This window comes from Ambystoma mexicanum, chromosome 1p (assembly GCF_040938575.1).
Source record: "Ambystoma mexicanum isolate Mex_15411 chromosome 1p, UKY_AmexF1_1, whole genome shotgun sequence".
NCBI classification, from domain to species: domain Eukaryota; kingdom Metazoa; phylum Chordata; class Amphibia; order Caudata; family Ambystomatidae; genus Ambystoma; species Ambystoma mexicanum.
In genome coordinates, this window is record NC_090921.1 from 789,208,815 (window position 1) to 789,229,682 (window position 20,868).

The window sequence follows — 20,868 nt, forward strand, 5'->3', positions numbered from 1 at the left end:
AAGATTGAACCGGCCGAGGCGTTGGGCCTACGCACCCCGGGTGGGGGACTGGCTCGCGAACTTCGTCTTCGTATGCATGTCCATCTCCACCGAATGTTGGGTGTGGGATGCTCTGGCCCACGGCCTACCCTAGAATTCCAACTAAAGTGTCCTCGCATACCACCCGTGGCCATGCAGGAAAACAATGTCCCTCAGCTTCTGCGGGTGGTACGGGCCATGCTGAAGGGCGCGATCGAGCTCGTTCCAAAGAGGCTCCGGAGTTTACTCTCGGTAATTACTTGTCAAGGAGACAAGCGGTTGGAGGCCCATCCTAGACCTCCGCCGTCTGAACAAGTACATCAAATCCCAGAAGTTTCGGATGGTGACCCTGCAGCACGTGCTAGGACAGCTGGAAGAAGGGGATTTTATATCGTCGCTGGACTTGTGGGGGCGGGGATGCCTACTTTCACATCCCCATTCACAAGGGACACCGCAGGTTTCTGCGCTTCGTGGTTCAAGGGCAGCATTGCCAATTCAAGGCTGTGCCCTTGGGATTGAAGTCGACACCAAGCGTTTTCACCAAGTGCCTTGCTCTGGAGGCGGCTCGGCTGTATCTACGAGGGATCCATGTGTACCCCTACCTGGACAACTGGCTCATCCGAGCGAAATCGAGGGAGATAGCCGTGGAACACACGGCGAAGAGCGTCCAGCTGCTCACGGAGTTGAGGGTTCTCTGTGTAGTATGCAAAGTCCTGCTTGGTGCCAACCCAATATGCGCTGTTTCTGGGGTCATGGCTCAACACGTTGTAGTGCCTGGCGTCTCTGCAGAGGCGATGATGGCGGCCATCCTGGCCAAGGTACAACAGCTGTTGACCCTGAAGATCGTGATGGTGAGTTCCATCAAGTCCCTACTCGGCATGATGGCGTTGTGCATATACCTCGTTTGGCTGTGCATGCCGCGGATGCAGCCGCTGCAAGAGTTTGATGGCCATTGGATTCAGGTATCGAGAGGCATAGAGGACAAGATCTTTCTCAACAAGAATTTCCGTCGAGCGATAGAGTGGTGGGGAGTCTGCGCGCATCTGTCGGCGGGCGCATACTTCCAGACCCCACCTCACCAGGAGACTGTCAGGACGGACGCCTCCTAGGAAGGATGGGCACACACTCCAGAAGTCTCCACGCAAGAGGCCTGTGGCTACCGGAGGAGAAGTCGTTGCACATCAACGTACTGGAGCTACGGGCAGTACTGTGGCCCTCAAGTCTTTCCTTCCATCCCTCAAGGGCAGGGTGATACGGGTCTTCACGGAAAACACCACCACAATGTTCTACATCCGGAAGCAGGGGGCCACCAGATCGCCAGCACTCTCCAGAGAGGTGCATGACCTATGGCACTGGGTCGTTGCCCACAGGATTTTTCTCGTCCCGTTTCATCTGGCAGGATTAAAGAACACAATCGTTGATTTCCCTCGGTAGCGATCTGCACTCTTGCCACGAGTGGGAGCTTCGGCAGGACCAAGTGGATCTTCTGTTGCGACAATGGGGCAATCCGCACATCAATCTGTTTGCGATGGCGCCGAACACCAAGTGGCGGAGGTTCGCCATCAGGTTCCCCCAGGTGGGGAGCATGGGGGGACACTCTCATTCCCTTGGGACGGCCTGTTCCTGTATGCGTTCCCTCCGTTGCCATTGCTTCTACGACTAGTCATTCGACTCAGGCGGTCCCGGTGCAGGATGATTCTCGTCGCACCGATGTGGCCGAGGCAGATATGGTACCCGGACCTTCTGTACTTGTCAGTGTCCCCTCCAGTCAAGCTTCTGGCAGTCGCAGATCTTCTCGCCAGAGAAGGAGGCGCAATCCTGCATCACAACCCAGGTTCGCTGAATCTGCAGGCCTTGCTCTTGCAGCGCTAGTTTGGAGGATATGACATCCGGCGGACTGCAAGGAGGTGCATGCCAAGGTCAGGGCTTTATCTACACTAAAATGCTACGGACATAAGTGGAAGAGGTCGCAGTCTGCTGTATTTACTGTCGCTGACCACGGCAGGGCTGGCGCATGCTTCCTTCAAGGTTCGTCTGGCGGCTATCTCCCACTACACCAGAACTCTGGGACGGTCGTCGTTGTGGTCACACCGCCTGGTCAAGGAGTTCATCAAAGGACTTTTCCGTTCGGTCCTGCCGGTGAAGGCTCTGGCCCCAGCGAGGGAGCTCAATGTGGTGCTGACTGGGCTCATGAGTCCACCGTTCGAGCCTATGCATTCGGCACCACTGAAATTCTTGTCGTGGAAAACGCTGTTTCTGTGGCCATCACCTCTGCACGACGAGGGGGAGAGATCCAGGTCCTCTCTTGTAAACCACTGTACTTAAAATTCCATGAGACGGGGGCAGTGCTACAGACGCATCCCTCCTTCATGCCCAAGGTGCTGTTGGACTTTTATCTAAACGAGCCCTTAGTGTTACCTGTATTCTTCCCGTCGCCAGATGAGGACTTTGCACTCGCTGGATGTGGCTAGAAGGCTGAAGATCTACGTGAACCGCACTAAGAGCTTTTGGAAGACGTCACAACTGTTCGTGAACTTCAGATCTTTGAGCAAAGGAAAGGCCCTCTCCATGGCTTCCATTTCCAGGTGGCTCTCCGGCTGCATCACCCATTGTCACCGGTTTGCAAACCGACCGTTGCCTGGCGGTCCGAGTGCCCATTCTACCAGAGCGATCGCTGCAACTACGGCATTCCTGTCTGGTGTGCTCCTGCTGGACATCTGCAGGGCTGCTACGTGGAGGTCGACACACATCTTCACGAGATTCTACTGCATCGACCGGAATTGCTGGGAGGAGTCCAGAGTCGGCCAAGCAGTGCTGCACAACCTGTTCGATTTAAGGTGAGCCTAGTGGGGAGGTAAGAGATGCTTAATGTTGAGATGCTTAATGTTGAACCTTGCCACCTCCCGTGGTTGTGCATGTGTGTACTGCTATGTATTCTTTATTCATGAGCATGTGGATCCATGCCAGACCCCATGCTGGAGAAGGAAACGGTTACTTACCTGTAACTGTTGTTCGAAGGGATTGTGTCCTCCGACGTATTCCTCATCTTTGATATACGTTTCCAGCTTGCTGGCCTCGGAAATTTTTTCTCTGTAGAGGGTGCTGCGCGTCGACGTCCGCCGAGTCGATGTCCCTCGACGTCCGCCGTATCGGCGCTGACGTCACCATGCCCATAAATAGACACGCCCGGCGTCCTTTGCTCAGTTCCGTTTTTCCGCGCTTTGTGGGGCCTCGGAACGTCGTTACTCAGTTCAGTCAGTTAATCTATATCTAATTCGACAAATATTCCTTATCGTTCTCGATGGCTTCTTCATCAGAACCGACGACGCCGCGATCCGGCTTCAAGAAATGTCGAGACTGCGGTAAAAAAATGTCAATAACGGATCCACACAGGGTCTGTTTATGGTGCTTGGGGTCCGAGCACCATTGTTCGGAGTGTGAGGACTGTATGTCCATGACGGCGAAAGCCCTGAAGGAGCGAAAGGGGAAGCTCGAGAGAGGTAAGTCAGCCAAAACCTCCTCGAAGGTTTCGTCGGTCGAGGCATTCTTCTCCTCGCCGTTGAAAATACTCCCATTCTAGATCTCGAAAAAGAGACGTCGAAGGTCCCATTCCTCGTCTTCGGTGTCCCCAGAAAGAGTTTCCTGTCCCACCAAACACAGTTCTCAAACCGAGTGGGAGGAATTCAGAAAGAAAATGTTAAGCGTCTCCGAGAACGCGGCCTCGACCCCCTCGAAGACAGCTGAGGGTGATACCCCAGGTGAAAAAACCCAAAAAATCAAAACGCCGCGAGTCGCAGCACCCGGCGAAACATTCCACTCGAGAGCGCCATGAGCCATCGGGTAAGAAGGCACTGTCTTCGTCGTCGAGGGTTCCTTCGACGCTGTTGTCGAAGATTCCCTAGACGCACGGGTCGGCGCCATCGCCGCCGTTGTCGAATGGTTCCTCGACGCATCGGTCGATCGACTCGACGCCATCGTCGACGCCGATGAAAGAGAGGACCAAGGCTCCACAGCTAACGGCTCCACAGCCAACGGTGTTTTCAAGGGCCTCCGGCACGACGCCGAGACCGTCGTCGATGCCCTCTAGTAGGATCCCGATCCTCTCGAAATCTTCGAGGCCCCTTCCATTTTTTTCGAGGCCGGTTACATCGGCGTCGACATTTTCTCGTCCGATAACGACGACTTTGGCTCCTTCAGCCCTAGAGATGAGCTTTACTCCATTTCAGAGAGAATACCCTGCTCTTTCTTCAATTTATGAAGAAAGAGAAGACTCTGACCAAGAAACTTTTGGTTTACAGAGATCCTCACTGCCTGCTGCAGAGGATTTCACTTCTGAAGAAAGGAGGCTGAAGGAACTACAGGACTCACTTCATGAGGCCAGTGGACTTGACAGAAGTGGAATTTGTAAAGCCAGGCCCTGGGGAACATGCAGAAACACCATATAGAACCCTGATGGCAAGAATAATTGAGTTTATGGGTTGGTCTGCGCCTTCACCTGTTTTCCAACAGGATGATCTAACGGATATATTGGACAAAGGCCCACAGGAGGACCCGGTGGTCCCCTTCCATGCAGCCCTACAAAGAAAAATTGCTTCCAATTGGGAGACTCCCGAAGTCATCCCAGCAGTCAATAAAAGACTGTCGACAAAGTATAGGGTAGCGGCTGCTGACCCTGAATACCTGTCAAAACACACGACCCCAGAGAACCTGGTGGTTCAATCGGCAACTTCATCCAGCAGTAGGACTGCTTACCCTACTGTCCCACAGGACAGGGATGACAAGAGGTACGACTCTATGGCAAAGAAAGTCTTCTCTGCCTGTAGTATGCCGTTGAAGTCCATCAACACCACCTGTACGCTTGTCGGGTTCAGTCACACATTATGGGAGTGTGCTTCATCAGCGGCTGACTGCATACCCGATGGAGAGGAGAAGGAAGCCTTCCTTAACATCATTCAAGATGGCAAAGATGCCATGTGCGAGTCTCTTCAAACTGGCATTGATTCCGCTGACAGTATCAGCAGGGCCATGGCGGCTAGTACAACAATCCGCAGGCATGCGTGGTTACGAAAGTCTGGCTTTGCTCCAGATGTACAGGCCAGACTTTTGAATATGCCCTTTGACGGCTCTTCGTTATTCGGAAAAAAGGCTGATGATAGTCTGGAAAAGTTAGACTTCTAAAGCAGCAGCAAAATCCTTAGGAGCTGCTATCGGCCAAACTCCTTTTCGCCCCTCAGGAACCTCTGGGAGAGGAAAGTCCTTTCGCTATTATTCCGCATTCGGAAAAGGCAGAGGACAGCCGCCTCAAAGGGGCCAAAGAAGATCCACCCGAGGTGGACGGTTCAAAGGTACTAAAACCGCAGCAGGTGCCTCTTTACCCTCGGCATCTGCATCAGCCGCCCCCAAACCACTCTGAGGCCTTTGCACACAAGACACCTGTAGGGGGCAGGTTAACTCACCATCTGACGGAATGGCAGGCTATAATGTCAGATGCTTGGGCGTTGGAGACAGTTGCCCAAGGTTACTGCCTTCCCTTTCTACACATCCCTCAGAGTCATCCACCGGGGAACAGCTCCTGAAAAGTTCCAGATCTGCTCCTCTTGCAGGAAATTATGGACCTGCTAGAGAAAGGTGCCATAGAACCGGTACCTGTAGCGGACAGGAACAAGGGCTGGTACTCCCCCCTACTTTCTCATACCAAAGAAGGACGGAGGACTGAGACCCATCCTGGACTTATGAGAATTGAACAAGTTCCTCAGGAAGGACAAGTTCGAGATGGTAACTCTCTCAGATCCTTCAGGCCCTCCAGCTCCAGGACTGGCTGGTATCTCTGGACCTTCAGGATGCTTATTTCCATGTGCCAATCCATCTCAAGCACAGGAAATACCTGAGGTTCGCAATTGGCAACTCTCATTATCAATTTCGAGTTCTGCCATTTGGGCTGACCCCCGCCCGAGGGTCTTCACCAAACTGATGTCGGTAGTGGCGGCAAGTCTAAGGAGGGAAGGGATCCACGTCTATCCCTACATGGACGATTGGCTGATCAGGGCCGTATCTTCGGAACAGGACCGGACCCAGCTAGATTATGTCTGCCTCTTCCTTCACAGACTGGGCTTCTCCCTCAATTTAAAGAAGTCACAGATGATACCATCTCAGAGACTCCAGTTCATTGGAGCGGTCCTCGACACTTCCCTGGGAAAAGCCTCGCCACCAGAGGCGAGGGCTCAAGATATTCTACAGATGGTCACCAAGTTTCAAAATGCCCAACGTCTCCCAGCCTTCGACTTTTTGAGGTTGCTAGGCCTCATGGCATCCTGCATCTTCCTTGTGCCAGAGGCTCGCCTGAAAATGAGATCTCTTCAGTGGGCACTGAGGTCAGTGGTCACAATTCTCAGGGAGAATGTCAGACCTCCTCCGGATTCCGGACAAGGTAGCCCATGACCTTCAGTGGTGGGCCTATTCAGAGAACATCTTGAAAGTAGAACTGTTTTGGCAACCATGGCCGGAGATAACAGTAGTCACAGACGCCTCGCTCACAGGGTGGGGAGCCCATGCCAACGACTTGACCATCAGCGGTCGTTGGTCTCCATCGGAGTCCAGACTACATATCAACCTATTAGAGCTGAGTGCGATCAGACTAGCGCTGAAAGCTTTCCTGCCATCAGTACATGGGAGAAATGTCCTGATAGTGACGGACAACACGGTGGCCATGCACTACCTCAACAAAAGAGGAGGCGTAGGTTCACTACCACTGTGCAGAGAGGCAATGCAGCTCTGGTTTTGGGCAATTCGGGAAGGAATCTCTCTATCGGCAGTCCATCTAGCCGGAGAGAAGAATTTGACAGCGGACACTCTGAGCAGGCAGAGCACAGTCTCCCACGAATGGGAGCTAGCTCAGGAAGTCCTTCAAGAGATCTTCGCCCTTTGGGGAACCCCTTGGGTGGATCTGTTCGCCACAAGCACCAACAGGAAGTGCGATCTGTTCTGTTCAAGGGTATTTCCCCTGAGAGGAGCTCTGGGAGACGCGTTCGTAGTGGACTGGGAGTTTCCACTCCTTTACGCGTTTCCACCAGTCCCTGTTATACCTCAAATGATCAGGAGGTTGAGAAGATTCCGGAAAACCATGATCCTAAATGCCCCGGACTGGGCCAGGAGAACGTGGTACCCGGACCTTCTAGATATGTCCATCTGTCCTCCAATCCGTCTTCCACTCAAAGAGAATCTTCTCTCGCAGAAGGGAGGTCAGGTTCTCCATCCCGACATCAGAACCCTCAACCTTCACGCCTGGCTTCTGAAAGGTTGAGGTACAAGGATTGGGATCTCCCTGATAACGTCATGGAGGTATTGCTATTGGCCAGAAGACCAGCAACCAAGTCTTTATACCGCTGCCGTTGGAACAAGTTTTGCAGCTGGTGTAGGGAAGATATCGACCCTTTTTCATGCGGTACACCAACGGTGCTATCGTTCCTACTCTACTTGGGAAACTCAGGGCTTCAAGTTGGCACTGTAAAAGGCTATCTCGCAGCGCTTTCTAACTTCAAGTGCACTGCGGAGGAACCATCGTATTTCAAAATTCCTCTAGTGGTACAATTTCTCAAGGGTCTGACTAATGTTTACCCTCCCATTCCAGGTTCCATTATGGGACTTAAATTTAGTCTTAAACTCCATTCAAGCCACTTCACTCTTGCGAATTTCGATTTCTCACACTTAAAACGGTCCTACTTGTAGCACTAACATCGGCTAGAAGGGTGAGTGAGCTTCAAGCTCTCTCCTGTAAACCCCCACATACAATCTTCCACAAGGACAAGGTTGTCCTCCAGGTGAAGCCTAATTTTCTCCCAAAGGTACTTTCTGAATTCCATACTACTCAGAAAATGACCTTGCCTTCATTCTACCCTCCTCCCCATCTGGGGAAAGAGGAGGAAAGGCTACACAGGCTGGACCCTAGGCGAGCTCTCAGCTTTTACATCAGCAGAATGGCTAGAATCAGGCAAGCAGACCAGCTGTTTGTAGGATACTCAGGTCACAAGTTGGGACTACCCATAACAAAACAAACCATCTCCAGGTGGATTATCTTGGCCATCCTGGAATGTTATAGACTAGCAGGGAAAGAGCCACCCCAAAACCTTAGGGCTCATTCAACCAGGGGTATCGCAGCTTCTTCGTCTCTCCAGAGAGGGGTACCGGTCCGGGACATATGTGCGGCTGCCACATTGTCGTCCGCACATACATTCCCAAATTTTACAACCTGGATTCCTCCACTGCTCAAGAGACCAGATTTGGCAAAGCCGTATTACACTTGGTCCATCCCTAAAGGGATCTATAACACTATCACTCCCTCCTCCAATTACATACCACTGCTATGGGAGTCTATCAAAGATAAGGAATACGTCGGAGAACACAATCCCTTCGAAGAACAACTTACTTTCTTACCTGGTAACGTTCTTTCGACGGGATGTTCCTCCGACGTATTCCTTATCGCCCCTCCCATCCGTCCCCGCAGTGATGACTTCCCTTGTGGTTGCAGCTTTCGCTCCTTCAAGGTTACTAACCAATTCAGGCATGTCTTTCTTATACTACAAAACGGAACTGAGCAACGGACGCAGCGCGTGTCTATTTATGGGCATGGTGACGTTGGCGCCGATACTGTGGCCGTGGAGGGACATAGACTCGGCGGACGTCGACGCGCAGCGCCCTCTACGGTAAAAGATTTCCGAGGCCAGCAAGCTGGAAACGTATATCAAAGATAAGGAATACGTCGGAGGAACATCCCGTCGAAAGAACGTTACCAGGTAAGAAAGTAACTTGTTCTTCTCCAGCATGGATTCACATGCGAACCCTCCCGCCTACCCCTCTGCGGCTCTTCTCTTGGTCCTCCTGTCACTTGACGTGCTACCAAATCTGAAGATGGCTGCCAGAGGAGGGGCTTAGGTAGAGGGCAGTCATTGTCTGGGGGCAGTATGACCCAGAGACCAGTATGACCCCCCAGAGACCAGTGATTGGTTGTGAGGAGAAAGACAGTTCCGAAGTGAACCTGAAACTGATTTTTTCTTTACCGAGGATTCCCAGCCTGATGGGGAATATTCATGCGCATGTGAATCCATGCCAGACCCATGCTGGAGAACAACAGTTACAGGTAAGTAACGTGTTCCATATACCCTAGATGGTTGTTCTCCCTGCAGTGGTGGGGGATCCAGAAGTCCCTCTCCTTAGCTCCTCCTGCATTATACTGCTCTCAGGGGGGACTATTTGGTACCAGCCTACCTCCCTGGCCTCCTGGGAAGGGGTTCTCCCTGGAGAGAAGTGCCGACATCCGTTGATTCATCATAGAACCCAAAGCGACATTGCAAATGCACACTCAACTTAAGCTGCAGGTTTTTCCGTAGGATAGAATTGAGCCAAAACTGTGAGGGGGAGGTCTCCCCACACTGCAACCTTCTAAAAAGGATCGTGTTCACAGAATCAAATGAAATGCAGCAGGGTTAGTTTGATTAAAAAAAAAAAAAAGCCTCCCCTTGAAGTCAATTTCCAGCAGTACTGCTTTGACGCTAAGGACAATGAAGAGTAAGTTTTGAAAATAAAATCTCTAACACTGAGGCACCCCTGTGACTGGGCAACTTATGGGTGAATACTGACATACACCTTAAGTTTGGTAACTTGTGATGTAGTGGCAGGGGGACTTAAGCAGAAGTCCTGCTGACCACCAAAATAAATTTGTAACCCCACACAAAAAGGGAAAAAACCATAGAGTAGGGGTACCATAAAATGAGACTTTAGAACCCCAATATGGAGTTCTGCTCTGACCCACTTCATTGCAGCTAGAAATTCTTCATCCATTTTTAGTAATATTCAGTCTAGTTTTCACCAGTCTGTATTTTTTTAAACCTTTGTCATGTCACAGTATTATGCGCAGCATGCAAGTCTTTTTTTATACATATATATTCATAGCCAGGGCACAGGTGGGCATAGTTATGGCTGACTGACATCCCGATTGCACTGTTAATCCTTCTGCCAGATGACCTGGCATCTGAGAGGTGGCTGGCCCCTCTTTCTGCTTTGAGTATGCTGCTGTCAGGTGGTGATGGATTTGGAGGCATGAAGTTTCTGGACACCTTGTGAATGAGTCTGTCTTTTCTGGCTAAGGCCTGTGCTTTAGATTTTAACCAATTTTCAGTTTCCCATTTGCTTGGAGGAAGAGGTCTAAAGACTTTCAGTACAATAATAATGTATCCATATATGTAAAATACTGTATTTAACATTTGGATTACTCCTTTATTTGGTTTTCTTACTGTCTTTTGGTATGATTTTCTAGGCAAAGCACCACCCAACCTCCCTCCAGGCGTGCCCCCCCTGCTTCCGAATCCATATATTATGGCACCTGGGTTGCTCCACCCATATCCGGTGAGTCTTTTTTTTCTCCCCACTGAGGTTTTCTTTTTTGTATTGAGGTCTTTGGAGGGTTTTAAGCATGCCAATAGATCATTACTAGTTTGCCCTGTTATTATAAGCACAATGGTGCTTGCCAAGTAAATGTTAACAGGTACCAGATGGTTTTGGGAAACCTGACTTGTTAAGCAGTGTACTCCTCCGTTATCAATGTTTTTTGCTTTTCCCTCCCTATATATGGAGCCTCCCAACAAGTTGCTGTTATTCGATGGATTGCTTTTCTCCCGCAGATTTCTCAGCTTGATTGATATCCTTCATTCATCCTCAAACTTTTCGACAGGGGGCATAGTGGACCTCGACTCGGCTGTCCATCAGCCTTGCTTGGTACTCTATCAACCCCTCTAAACCCCCCCACCCCCCGCTCCCTCCTTCTGTTATGGCAATTTCTCAAAAAATTGCCAATTTCTCCCACCTTGGAGCCCTCCAGCTCTTTTGCTAAACTTTGGGACCTTGAACTTTTCAATTCAATGTGTTTTCTGTTTTTGTTTCTTTTTGTTATGGAGTCTACCCAACTCCATAGGCATCATCTTTTACAATTGTTACAAAGCACCTTCAGTGCAGTGCCACAGGGAAGTCTTCCATATGTCCCAAGGTTTAAATACCTTCTCTGGGATCAACTACTGTTTCCCAGAGCAGTAAAGTGAAATTGGCTTCACCTGGCATTGTACTTGCTAGACCAGCACACCCTCTCTTAGAATAGAGTGCTGGAGGGGTTACTTAGTATCCCGTGTCTAAATGCTCATGTATCATTTGTGTTGCCCTTTCCTCAATTGACTGGCTGGTGGCAGTGGTGTTTTGAACTACCTAGGTTTGCATTTACCACGACTGTTCGTGGACCCGGTAACGTCCAGCCATCTTTGCAAAAATGGTGCCTGGTCTTCTTTTTTTTCACCATGTCTTTGTGGAAAGGTCCTTCTAGAGAGTTTCTCTGCACGCCAAACCAGGTTTGGTCTCTTTGTTCATTTTGCCTTTGGCAGGGTTTCTGAGATAAACCCACCTCTGGCGCCCAAGTGACTGGGGTAGGCAGGAAGTGACGGAGGTGCCCTTAACTCCCTGTGCTTAGTCTCCTAGGAGACCCAAATGCACTCTGTGGTGATTGGCTGGCTGACTATCCGGCAAGGACAGCAACCCTGCTGGGTGAGTAACAGCTAGGCTGGAATGAATGGGAGAGAACTGAATAAAAGGCGAGTCTTTTGGCTTGGAAGGCAGAGTCGACCACTGAATGAAGGAACCGAAGAAGAGCTTGAAGAGGACACCTGCTGCAACTCCTCCTGGACTAATGGTTTGCCCGATGAAGCCCTGCAAGGACGACTTCTCCCTTTTGAGTTGTTGGGACCAATCGACTCCCAAGTAAGCCACCTGGACACCAGGAGCTGGTTGAATTTCCTCAGAGTTGCTGCTGGAAACAGTAAAGCCAGGGAGAGGGACACTAGATTGTGTGTGTTGCTTTTAAGCTGGCCTGAAGCTTTTGGAAGATCCTTCGGACTCCCACGAAGCAGGACTGACCAAACCTGATACCCCCGTCCACCCCCAAAGTCCAGTGCGGGACCTCAGATGTGAGGAAAGTCCACCTTGACAGCCAGGAACCACGCTTATTGCTGTTTGCTGTACCGCAGGCAGCTGAAACGCAAAACAGACGCTAAAAGTAAAGTTTGCTGGTTGCCAGTTTTGACAGAACTGATTTAGTGCAGGAGTTCCCCGACATGCTCCCTCTCTTGTCCCCAAGACTGAGGCCCAAGAACATTGAGATCTGCAGAGATGCAACGGAGCAGAAGACATCAGCTGCATCTTTTCTTCTTTACCAAGGTACTGTCAAACAAGTCTAAGAGAACTTGCCTCTTACTGTAGAAGTGCTTGTAACTTACACAACTCACAAGTCTAATCATTGTGTGGCCCTACAATTGATTCTTCTTTTCTTCAAAGACTCCTAAGAACTTGTGCAAAGACTTTTCCATTACTTACCAGAAGTGCTTTATCCTATCCAAGACTTTTGACTGTTGACTTTGGCTTAGCCTATTGAATTGAATGACTCTTCTAGTGCACTCAGTGTCTGCATTGCTTAAGAATATTTGTGGTCTCTTGTGTTCTAATAACCTTTTCCTTTTACCAACTTTTAAAGAGTATTCTGAATACCAACAGTAAGGTATTCATGTCCCTAGCACTCTAGTTACTGAAGTCACTTGTGGGTGTAGGTTGTGTCTGTGGGCCATCCCAAAAGGTCCTTGTCTGATTCATAAACTCAGTGTACAGTATTGAAGTATATTTGTGTGAAGAAGGCTTTATAACTGACAGATAAATACATTGTTTCTGCAAGAAACCTTGAGTGTAAGAGTTTATTTGAATACCTGTAACTGTGAATCTTTGTGTAACTCCACTACAGCTCACATTTCCCCTCTTGAGACAAGCCTGGATGTTTAACACGCTACCAAAACTGTGTAGTACAAGCTTATACCGAAGGTTGGGTTGCCTATACCTGTAGTCAGTTGTTTGTAGTGTTCCCAGAGGGTACTGCATTCAAACTTTGCCTTACACCCCCTTCCCCCCCAACCAGCAGGCTTTGACAGCGAAAGCGGCTCTTGGCGCCCCCGACCCCACACTAGCCAAGAAATCAATGCAACCTTTGGGCTCAACACCAAAAAAGGCTGCCTCCCACGGCGACCATCGTCTGTCAGAGCAACCGGCGCCGGAAACTATGCCTTCTCCAGCATGGGGTCTGGCATAGATTCACATGCTCATGAATATTCCCCATAGTCGGGCTGGGAATCCTTGGTAAAAGAAAACAGTTTAGTTTCTAAACTGTCTTAATCCTATAAAGCAATCACTGAGCTCTGGGTCATACTGCCCCCAGCCAATGACTGCCCTCTACATAAGCCCCTCCTCTGTGAGCCATCTTCAGATTTTTACTGCACGTTCAAGTGTTGGGAGTCCTCGCTTTTTGCTCTTCAAGTTTTTCTGGGTTTTTTTCAATTTTTTTGTAGGAAAACTCAATTTTTCTGTCAATCGAGTCTGTATGCTCCATCGATCACCCTCCTCATTAACGGGGACCAGTTTTTCTGCATCGTTCTCACTCCTCAAGGGCAGAAATTGTCATGTTCTACTTGGAAGCTTCCAGAAGTTCTTCAGGCCTACACCAGGTGAACGTCAGATGAGGACGACGGTGCTTCCCTCTTCAAGCTGTGCACCAGCTGCGGTTTGCGGAATGTGTTCACAAACAAGTATTCCCAGTGTCTGTATTGACTACACCCGACGCATAAAGAAGATTGTGAGATCTGCCAACCGACCAAGCGCACAATGGATCGACCTGTCCGGTTGGCGATGTGGCTCAAGTCCAGGGCCTCTGCCCCGGGTGATTCACAGGGGCCTTCCTCTTCTGGATCCAGCCAACCTCAGCGGGCTTCTAAGTCCTTTGAGGGCGCTCCATCTGTGGGGGCCCAACACAAGGCCAAGCACTGCAAGTCCGCTTCCGTCGGGGTCGCTGCTCCTGCGACAGTCGGGTCGTGTTTGTTGTCCCCGGCTGTGTTGGAGAATTCTCATAAATGTGTTAATTCCCTCCACCTTAGAGACCCTCAGTAGCTTTGCTGGATTTTGAGGACTTGATTTTTTTAACCTGGAGAGAGTAAGAACCCTTTTTCCCACTCTCTCATGTATTTTAATGCGATTTCTGAACTTTGTGTTTCTTTTGGTTATGGAGCCAACAAACTCCTTAGGCATAATCTTTTACATTGTGTCACGCAGCACCCTCAGTGCAGTGGCACAGGGAAATCTTTTAGATTTCCCAAGGTCTAAATACCCTCTCTGGGATAAACTACTGTTTCCCAAAGCAGTCAAGTGAAATTGACTTTACTTACATTTGTAACTTTCTAGACCCAGCACACACTATCTTACAATAGTAACCCCTTTTGTCTAGCTTCTCATGTAACATTTTTGATATTACTCTTTCCTCACTGAATGGGTGGTGGCATTGGTTTAATTTTAACTACCGTGGTGTGCATTTACCGCGAGCTGCGTTCGCAGCTGCAATAAAGTACCCAAGGGTGCCATTTTTGTCAAATTGGACCCCATCTTCTTTTTTCCCCCATTTCTTTGTGGAAAGGTCCTTCTTGAGATTTACTCTGCGCGCCAAACCAGGTTTGGTCCCTTTGATCGCTTTGCCTTTGGCGGGATTCACAAGTGAAGCCCGCCTCTGGCTCCAGGGTGTCTGGGGTGGCCAGGAAGTGAGGGAGTTGCCCAAATCGCCCTGTGCTTAGTCTCCTAGAAGGCTCAAATGCACTCTATAGTGATTGGCCGTCTGACTGTCTGGCAAGGACAGCCACCCTGCTGGGTGACTGACAGCTGGGCTGGAATGAATGGGAGAGAACTGAATAAAAGGCGAGGCTTTTGTCTTGGAAGGCAGAGTCGACCACTGGATGAAGAAACCGAAGAAGAACTTGAAGAGGAAGCCGGCTGAAACTCCAGGACCGTTTGTTTGCCCGGTGAAGCCCTGCTGCTGTGCTGAAACTCCAAATTTGTATCGACCGAGAAGCCTCTGCAAGGACGACGTCTCTCCTTGAGTTGGTGGGACCAATCAACTCCAAAGTAAGCCATCTGGACATTCTCTCAGAGCCGGTTGACTTTCCACAGAGTTGCTGCTGGAAACCAAAATACCAAAGAGGAACACCAGATTGTGTGCGTTGCTTTTAAGCTGGCCAAGAGCTCCAGGAAGATCCTCCACACTCCCAGGAAGCAGGACTGACCGAGCCTGCGCCCCCTCAACAGAGTGTGGGACCCCAGAAGCATGGAAAGCCCATCTCGACAGCCAGGAACCGTAGTGTTGCTATTTGCGTTAGAGGGGAGGAGCTGAAACACCGAAGTGCCACTTGTTTGAAGATTGCTAGTTGCGAGTGGTGACCGTCACATTGCAGTGCAGGCGGCCCCAGAAGTCCTTCCTCTTGTCCCCACGACTGAGGCCCAGGAACAGTGAGATCTGCAGAGCTGTTCAGGAACAGAAGTCATCTGCTTCACTTTTTCTTCAATTCAAAGGTACTGTAAAAGTCTGAGAGAACTTGCCTCTTGCTGTAGAATTGCTTGCATCTTCTACTACTCGCAAGTCTAACGGCTTGTGGCCCTACATTGATTCTACTTTTTCTTCAAAAACAACTAAAACATTGTGCAAAACTTTTCTTACTTGCCTGCAAATAAGTGCTTCAGCTCGTATACACTTTAGCCCATTGACTTTGGGCTAGCCTGTTCTACTGAGTGACTCTTATTGGGTTATCTGAAAGTATTTGCCTGTTTAAGAATATTTGTGGTCTCTTGTATGTTCTAATAACCTTTTTCCTTTGACTTAACTCTTAAATGACTCTAAATGCAACATTGAAATATTAATGTCCCCAACACCCTACCTATTAAAGTCACCGGAGGGTGTAGGTTGTGTCTGTGGGCCATCCCAAAAGGGTACTTACTGATTAAGAAATATTAAGTGTATTTTGGGAAGCATATTTGAGTGTTACTATTATATTGCTCCCTGCTGAGGAAGGCTTTCTCTAACTGATAAATTAATAATTGTTTATTCAAGAATCCTTGTGCGTAAGAGTTTATTCCCCATCGTGGGGTCTGGCATGGATTCACATGCTCATGAATATTCCCCGTCAGGCTGGGAATCCTCGGTAAAGAAAAAATCAGTTTCACTTCTGAACTGTCTTTCGCCTAACAACCAATCACTGGTCTCTGGGATATACAGCCCCCAGCCAATGACTGCCCTCTACCTAAGCCCCTCCTCTGGCAGCCATCCTCAGATTTTTACCACACGTTCAAGTGTTGGGAGTCCTCATGCTATAGCTCTCGAGCTTTTACTGCGTTTTGCGATTTTCTAAGAGTATTGCTCTATTTTTTTCGGGCAATCGAGCCTCAAGCTCCACAGATCAACCTTCCGTTAACGGGGACCTGTTTTCGGATTCTTCAGCGGCCCTCAAGGGTGGATTTCTGTCGGGTTTCTTCTTGGAGGATTCCAGAAGCAGCTTCGAGGCCTACACCACGTGTCATGGCGGAGGACAAGGACTTGGCGCCTCTCTTAAAGGATTGCCCCGGCTGCAACCTACAGAAAGTCTTTGCGGACAATGGACATTCCCTGTGCCTCTATTGCCTGCATTCAGACCAGTCGCATGTGGAGGACAACTGCGTGGCTTGTTGGGAGAAGGTGCCGCGCACGCAAGCCAACCGATGTAAGCGTCTGAACGATTGGCTTCAGGCCAAGGCCCCTGCTCTGGGTGAATCCCGACAGCATGCCTCCCCTGCCTAGAAGAAGAAAGCTGAGCGGTCTTCTAAGACCTTTGAGGCTGACTCACTCGCGGAGGCCCAACATAAGGCTAAGCACTGCAAGTACACTGCCTTCGGGAGTGCCATTGCGACGGGCTCCTCAACGGCCAGGGCGAGTGCAGCATCTCCAGCACCTTTGACTACGAGCCAACGCTCAACTTCTTCAAAGAGGAAGTCGGACCATCCTGGTAAGCTTTTGGAGAAGGACCAGACTGGCCCGACAGAGAAGGCCATGGGGAAGCGGGGGCCTGACCCTCCCCCTAAGGTGAAAACCGCGTACGCGGCCAAGACCACGAAGGCCCACGTACACCAACCGAAGGCCCACACTTCCATCGAAGTGGTAGCAGTGTCCCTTGCGAAGGCCGCCGGGGCAGATTTGCAGGGCACGACCCCGAAGGCGAGAGTGTCCCTGCTTGCCAGGAGGGAGTCCTCCTTCCAGCCCATCGAGAAGACGCTGGAGAAAGTGATCCCCATCATTTGACTGAAACTGTCGCCCTTGGTCGCAGAGGGGGTGTGGGGGTACGGTAGTCCTCCAGGGCACAGACATTTCCTCAGAGGAAGAGCTCACCAGCCACCCGGTCCTCCAGGATGGGAGATGCGTGGAGAGCAGGCTCTACGGGGATGGTGGGATCCTGACTATGGTGACGACGACGAGCAACAGGGCGGTGACGACGGAGTGGACCAGCCTAAGCTGCAAACACCCCAGCCCCCTTCGCCTCCACTCCAGCAGCCTCCTGGGGATATCTCGGCAGACATTCTGACGGCTCTGCATACCCTTGCGCCCGTGGCCCCCGCCCACGGCGCCGAGGCCATCGGAGGAACCACCATCCAAGAGGAGGAGAGTTCCCCCCCCCCTGCTTTTTCACCCCTCTCCCCACCCGAGGGATGAAATGGAATCGGACATGTCGACGACGGGCACGGACGGCGGCAGCGGCGGCCTGGGGGATCTCCAGTCTCCACCGGCCAGATCCTCACCCCCTCCGCCTTTTCACCCCTCGCCTCCCTCTCCCCCTCTGAGGTATTACACGGAACCGGACATGGCGACGACTGGCACGGACGACGACGGCCTAGGGGATCTCCCGTCTCGGCCGGCCAGATCGTCACCGCCCGACGAGATTGGCTCGTTCTGCGCCATGATCTCCAGGGCCTCAGAGCTGTTCGAGCTCATCCCGAAGGAGAAGAAAGAGGGTTTCATTTACCAGCACCGAGAGGCGAAGAGGAAGACCGTGCTGTCGATCCCGTTATTGAATGACATTTGGAACGAGGGGTTGTCCCTCATGAAGAATCCTTTGTCGGCTCTGGTGAAGAGGGATCGCTATGAGAAGAAATACAGAGTGCCGGACTCTGCGCCCAAGTGCTTACGGTCCCAGCTGTCTACAGACTCTGTGGTGCTTACGGTCCCAGCCGTCTACAGACTCTGTGGTTTCGGCGGCAGCCAAGAAGTCTTCAGGCTCCTCCTCGATGGTGGCCTCCTCAACCCTCCCAAATCCCACCCTTCCCCCACCCCCTCCGCCCGGATAGTGAGGGGAAGAAGTTGGATGCTATGGGGCGAAGAGTGATCATGCATGCGGCGACTACCATAAAGCCCGCTAACACCCTCACCATCATGGTGTGCAACGACGGGGGGGATCTTTTGTTCAAAATGGCCCCCCTCCTGGACTTCCTTCCCGACAAGAGGGCTGAAGTGTTGGAGATTCTACAGGAAGGCGAGGTGGCTTCGGACCACGCCCTTACAGTGGCCATGGACATTGCCGAAACGGGATTCCGCCAAATGGGCAACAGCGTTTGCCTTCGTCAGTGAGGCTGGCTGAGGGCCAGCAATTTCCGCCAGGATGTTCAGGCAAGTGTGTTGGACATGCCCTTCGATGGGAAAAATTTGTTTGGAAAGACTGGACGAGTCGCTCCAGGTCATCAAAGCGGACACAGATGGCTCGTGCCTTGGGCATACTTCAACAGCGACAGCCATCCTTTTGGACTTCTGGAGGGAAATCCAAAAGTTCCTCTAAAGGATTCGGATGAGGTGCCTCGTCCTACCCCCAGCTCTCCGGCTCATCGGCCCAGGAAACCTACAGGGGCCGTGCCAAGTCTGGAGGTGGGTGTCGTCGTCGCCAAGCCCCCCAAGGCAGCGCTTCGACATCCAAACAAGATTGAACCGGCCGTGGAGTCGGGCCCCCACCCGTGCACCCTAGTGGAAGGCCGGCTGGTGAACTTCGTCAGCATGTGGAAGACCATCTCCACCGACAGTTACCCGTCAGGAGAACCACGTCCCTCAGCTGCTGCTGGAGGTACAGGTCATGATCATAAAAGGGGCGATAGAGCTCGTACCAAAGAAGCTCCGGCGTGTACTCTCGTTATTTCCTCGTCAGAAAGAAGACCGACAGATTCTGGACCTCCGCCGTCTGAACAAGTACATCAAGTGCCAAAAGATTCAGATGGTGACTCTTCAGCATGTGCTAGGACAGCTGGAAGAGGGGGATTTTCTATCGTCGCTGGACTTGGAAGATGCCTACTTTCACATCCCCATACACAAGGGACACTGCAAGTACCTACGCTTCGTAGTTAAAGGACAACACTACCAGTTCAAGGCCCTTCCCTTCGGGTTGAAGTTGGCGCCACGAGTGTTCACCAAGTGGTTGGCCCCGGTGGCGGCGCAGCTGCATCTACGAGGGATCCACGTGTACCCGTACCTGGATGACTGGCTCATCCGGGCAAACTCAAGACATTGCTGTCGACAACACGACGAAGACAGTCCAACTCCTGACGGAACTGGCGTTCTCGATAAACTTTGCAAAGTCCTGCTTGACTCCATCGCAGGACGCACTGTTTCTGGGAGCCCGGCTCAACAGTGTCGTGCCTGGCATCTGTCGGAGAGGATCGCAGCCATCCTAGGCAAGGTACAACTGCTGTTTGCCCTGAAGGTCGCAAGGGTGAGGTCCATCAAGTCCCTACTCGGCATGTGGTTGTCATGCATATACCTCATTTGGCTGTGCAGGCTACGGATGCATCCGCTGCAGAAATACCTTGATGCCCGTTGGATACAAGTGTCAGGAAACTTCAAGGACAAGATCATGCTCGACGAGAGTTTCCATCGAGTGATACAGTGGTGGGGAGTGCGCGCCCATCTGTCTGCAAGCACGGATTTCCAGACCCCACCTCATCAGGGGACTGTCACGGCAGATGCCTCCCTGGAAGGATGAGGAGGGCACACCAAAGATCTTCATGCAAGAGGCGTGTGGCTACTGGAGGAGATGATGTTGCACATCAACATGTTGGAGCTGTGGGCATTGTTTTGGCCCCTCAAGTCCTTTCTTCGTCCCTCAAGGGCAAGGTGGTATGGGTCTTAATGGACAACACCACCACAGTGTTCTACATCAGGAAGCAGGGGGGGAACCAGATACCTGGTGCTCTCCACAGGTCCTTTGGCACTGGGCCGTAGCCCAGGGAATGTTTCTTATCCCGTTTCATCTGTCGCCATCTCTCTCAGCAGGGAGCTGAGCGGGAAATTTGGCAGGACTAAGTGGATGAACTGTTCCGCAGATAGGGCAATCCCCAGATTGATCTGTTTGCGCCGACAATGAACACCAAGTGCTGGAGGTTTGCCAGCAGGTTTCCCCAGCCGTGGAGCATGGGGGACGTGTTCGCCTTCCCTTGGGATGGCCTGTTTCTGCATGTGTTCCTTCTGTTGCTTCTTTGTTAGGCAGAATCCCATTCAGTACCCTTTGGGAACACTGCACCGAATTAAGACTACAAGGGGCAGCACAAATTCACCTTTGGTACAAACCACCTGTGCCACACAGAAGAAGTGGTAGCAGTGGCTGAGCAGCCATACTTATCTCAAGAGTAAGTGAGCAGTATCAAATAGTTACACAAAGGACAGCAATTACTATGATTCAGGCAAACACTGACTCAAGGTTTTCAAGTACAAGAATATACATTTATTTTACTCTTCAGTTGTATAACATTACACTATTATTAGCAGTTTAAAAATCACACTCTTAATACACCACACCCCTCCCAATAGTTTTCAGACAAGTTAAGCTCACAAAATGAAGTGGGAGCAAAATGGTACTCTGATCATTAAAAACGGAGGAAAAGACAAAGTTAGGTAGAAAT

General features: G+C 50.8%; 1 protein-coding gene across 12 annotated transcripts in view; it reads left to right on the forward strand.

Annotated features, from left to right (window-relative positions):
• Window positions 1–20,868, forward strand: part of UBAP2L (ubiquitin associated protein 2 like) — a 1,950,223-nt gene that overhangs the window by 1,114,026 nt on the left and 815,329 nt on the right. For all 12 annotated transcript variants that reach the window (XR_011304365.1, XR_011304368.1, XM_069651771.1 and 9 more), the window contains one exon: window positions 10,328–10,416. Coding sequence is in view for 10 of the 12 variants with exons in the window: in XM_069651771.1 (XP_069507872.1) it covers window positions 10,328–10,416 (89 nt within the window). In the remaining 2 variants the exon portion in view is untranslated. The remainder of the gene's footprint in view (window positions 1–10,327; window positions 10,417–20,868) is intronic.